Below are 3,967 nucleotides of genomic sequence, written 5' to 3' on the forward strand. Positions count from 1 at the left end.
CCGCCGGTGCCGCCATGCGTGCGCTCGCTACAACTCTGTGTCAAATTCACAGCGCGGTAGCAGAGCTGGTGGCAAGAACGACAATTGCGAAAGCCGGTATCCAGATCGCAGATCAGCTGGGTCACCAGGCGCCGCGACTGCCTGTAACGGCCCTCGAACGTGCATTCGATTATGCGCAATCCATGGCGCCCACCCTCGGCCGCCAGCTGTGGACGCCCTGTGTGCAGCCAGGCATGCAGCATGTGCAGCACGTTATGCAGCACCATCCGCTGCTTTCAGCCGTGGCGCGTGGCTTTGCCACCGCGCCTGATAGGGAGCAGCTGATCGACCAGCGCCTCAAGGCACTCAGCCAGGAGCATCATGCCATGCTGCAGGAGCTCCACGGTGCGAGGCAGGCCCCTGTCCGCAGGCAGTTGCCTGCACAACCATTGCACAGCTGCCAATTGCATGTGTCCTTGTGGGATGGCGGGGTCCTGTGGGCCTGCTAAACCTCACCTAAGCTGCTCCAACCGCCACACACGATTGCAACCAGCTTGCGTTTGACGCGGCCACCCCTCAAAAGTCTCATGGCGCTGGGTCATGGAAACCCCGCACATGCCCCGCGGAACCTCACAGGCGGCGGCGTGTCCCCCAGCAGCGAGCGTTACCAGCAGCTTAGCCGGCGGGCCGGGGCGCTGCAGATAGTGGCGGATGGGTATGCGCAGATTGAGCGGCTACAGCAGGAGGTGGGCGGATCGTGCGGCGTCCAGTGATCTTTGCGAAGTTGTGCGGCATGCATGAGCGTCGTTTCAAGGGAAGCCCACCGCCAATGTTCTCTGACGGTGGGGCAGCAGGAGTTGCATGAGGTCACGGTGACGAGAGGCTCGAGAGCAGCACCATATGTGCGATGTCCCCGGCCCCTGCCACGCCAGCGGATGCGGGGGCCCTTCGCTCACAGCGCCGCGATGCCGGCTCCCGCCACCCTTGCACCCCGGCGCGACGCCCGAGGCCCCTTGTGTGCGCTGCGGCCCCCTTGCCGTGCCGCAGCTGGCTGGTGCCGAGGAGATACTGAGCACTGAGTCGAGCGAAGAGCTGCGGGACATGGCGCGGGAGGAGCGGTCGGCGCTGTCGCAGCAGGCAGGTGGCCGCCGCTGCGCTTCAGGGTCGAGCCGGGCAGCCGTTCCGCCCTGTCGGCGCTTGCGGAGCAGCCTGGATGTGCAGGGGATTTGGGGCCAAAGCCATAGGGCCCACTGCAGCTGCAGGGACGGGGGCGCCCTCGGTGCGCTGCTCACTGCCGCTCTTTGTCGGTGTGAACTGCTCCTGCCTCCCAAGTGGGTAGAGGTGGGAGCGCGTTATCTCCTGACAACCCTGCTGGCTGATTGATCTGGTTGCTGGGGTCGCGTCGGCGCGACAGATCATGGAGCTGCGCGACTCTCTGGTGTCTCACCTGCTGCCCCCGGATGAGGAGGACGAGCGCAACGCAGTTCTGGAGGTGCGCGTGAGCCCACACATTTCTGCGCCGTGCGGCGCACCCTTTTCGGGACGCCTCTCTCCCCCTGCAGCCGCGCCCGCCGCTTGGTTGGGGCCATCCCCCGCGCGGGCGTTGACCACCCTTGACCGCCCTTGACCGAACGGCCAGGTTCGCAGCGGCGTCGGCGGCGAGTGGGCGGCGGAGTTTGCCTGCGACCTACTTGGGATGTACAAATCGTACTGCATAGCCCAGGGTTGGCAATTTGAGGTGCGAGGGTGCCAGCCGGGGCCTCTCCCTGCAACACACCTTGGCGCATGGCTGTGCTGTGCAGGAGCTTGTACGTCACTACAGAGGGAGGGAGCTTTTGGCAGTTGCGCCCGTGTGTCGGAGCACTGGGGTGGGGGGGACGGGGTTGCATGGGACCATCCTCCCTCCTTTTGTGTCGTCTGCCAACCCCCGGGGAGTTGTCTGCCAGCGCTTGCTGTGGCCCGCTGCTGCCCTCAGAGCTCAGCACCCCAGCCTTCCTCCGCCAACCGCCCGCGCCCTTTCTTCCTGGCCCCACCTCCTCCCCCACAAAGCTCATCTCACTCCTGCCAACCCCCTTGGCTGCCCGCCGCCTCCCCCCCTGCGCCCCCAGCTGATGAGTGTCACATACAACGACCATGGCGGCGTCAAGGCGGCGGACGCCGTCGTCGCCGGGCACGGCGCCTTTGGGCGGCTGCGCTGGGAGAGCGGCGTTCACCGGGCCCAGGTGTGCGGGGCGGCGCGGCGCGCTGCCCCGCGCTCGTGTCTGCCGCTCATGAATGTGTGCGACTCTTGTGGATTCAAAGCAGGATGGCCAACTCGCAGGGACGAAAGATGCCACACTGAACTGCACCATCACTTATGTACCCAACCAACTTTACCTGTGATGGCGCCGCTTAACCCGCGATGGTGCCAGCTGGCACGCCGCCCTTGTGGCGCCCCACGCCGACGTCGGCCGGCCAGAGCGCTGACCCCTTGCGTCTCGCCGCGCCGCAAAGCTCACGCCGCGACCCTCACGCCGCGAACCTCGCGCGCTCGACTTTGCGCCGTGCGCAGACCGTGCCGTTCACCGAGAAGACCGGGAAGATGCAGACCGGCACAGCCACCGTGGCGGTGCTGTCGGAGGCCGCGGAGGTGCGCAGGGCGCAGCCCGCCTCGGCCGCGGCCGCTGCCATCGGCCTAACCGGCCCTGCATCAGAGTGCTTTGCCGAGTCGTTTGCCCCGCCTGTGTTCAGCCCGTCACTCACCCATCTGGGACAACCAGCTTGGCCCAGGGGCTGGGTGGCTGGGCCTTACGGCGTCAGCATATCTCATTGCCGAGTGCGGCGCATCCAAGTGAACCCTGCCCGCCTCTGCCTTCTGGACTGCCGCCCCCAGTCCGAGGTGTCCATTTCCGAGGGGGACCTCAAGTGGGACACCTTCAGGGCGGGCGGCGCGGGCGGCCAGCACGTCAACACCACGGACAGCGCGGTGCGCGTGACGCACCTGCCGACAGGGGTGGTGGTTGCCTGCCAAAGTGAGCGCTCGCAGCACCAAAACCGCGCCAAGGCGCTGAGGTTGCTCAGGTGCGTGCAGGCGCGCGTGATTGCGCGCACGCAGTACTGCGGACGGGCATTCGTGCGCGCATGTGATTGTTTTGCGCGTTGACTGAGGGCAGCTGGCTGTGGTGCAGCCGACCGCCCGGCCTTCGCTCCCTGGGGCACGCCTCTCGAACGAATCAAGTGGCCAAGTAGGCCGACGGGGGTCCTTGGTGCCAGCTGTGATGGGCAAGCCGTGCCGCCTGGACGCCGCCATGACATGTTGATTTATCCTTCTAAGCTGCCCACTTCTCTCTCAATCGACCCCAGCCCCGACCCAACCATCCCCACCCACATGGAGCCACTCATTATCACAACACGCCCCCGCCCCCGGCCCCCCAAAAAGGAACAATAAATATGGCATATCCCTACCTAACCCCCACCACCCTGCAGGTCAAAGGTACAGGAGGCGGACAGGCTCAGGGTGGCGGCATCCCTGAGTTCCGCGCGCCAGCAGGCCCACGGCGGCGCCCGCTTCAACGAGCGCATACGGACCTTCCACTACGTGGTGAGCCGCGGGGGCCACACCCTGCTTTGGTGGGAGGCGGTTTAGTAATGCAGTCGTCCGGGTCCTCGTGCTGTTCTGGGGATCCAGATGTATTCGCTTGCTGGCCGATAATGGGAGGCCCTGCGCTGGGCTCGCCGCATAGCCGAGCCGTGTGTCGTCGCGCGCTCGCCGCCAGGACCGACCGCCCGGCCGGCGGGCACGGTCTCCGCCACATGCGCTGAAGCGGCTCGGGCGCCGCCGCCGCTGCCGCCGCCGCCGTTGCGCTCCTTGATGCCCTTCCGCCCGTCCGCGGCCCCCTCATTGAAATGGCTCTCGCGCTTGCACCGTGCGCTCATACTTGCCCTCTCGCCCCTGTGCAACCGCCGCCCTGTGCAGGACGGGCGAGTGACCGAGCACCGCGTCCCTGGG

At 66.7% G+C, this 3,967-nt stretch overlaps 1 protein-coding gene across 1 annotated transcript; it reads left to right on the plus strand.

The window, feature by feature from the left end:
• Positions 1–365: 365 nt before the first annotated feature.
• Positions 366–3,588, plus strand: MNEG_13540 (Peptide chain release factor 1; the record flags this gene model as incomplete). Its single annotated transcript, XM_014037989.1, has 10 exons — positions 366–384; positions 616–725; positions 1,027–1,120; positions 1,242–1,258; positions 1,394–1,471; positions 1,619–1,717; positions 2,088–2,201; positions 2,531–2,608; positions 2,852–3,039; positions 3,445–3,588. Coding segments are annotated over 10 exons (941 nt in total), but the record flags the coding sequence as incomplete, so codon positions are not given.
• Positions 3,589–3,967: the final 379 nt, after the last annotated feature.

This window comes from Monoraphidium neglectum (assembly GCF_000611645.1).
Source record: "Monoraphidium neglectum strain SAG 48.87 unplaced genomic scaffold scaffold03888, whole genome shotgun sequence".
In the NCBI taxonomy this organism is placed as follows: Eukaryota; Viridiplantae; Chlorophyta; class Chlorophyceae; order Sphaeropleales; family Selenastraceae; genus Monoraphidium; species Monoraphidium neglectum.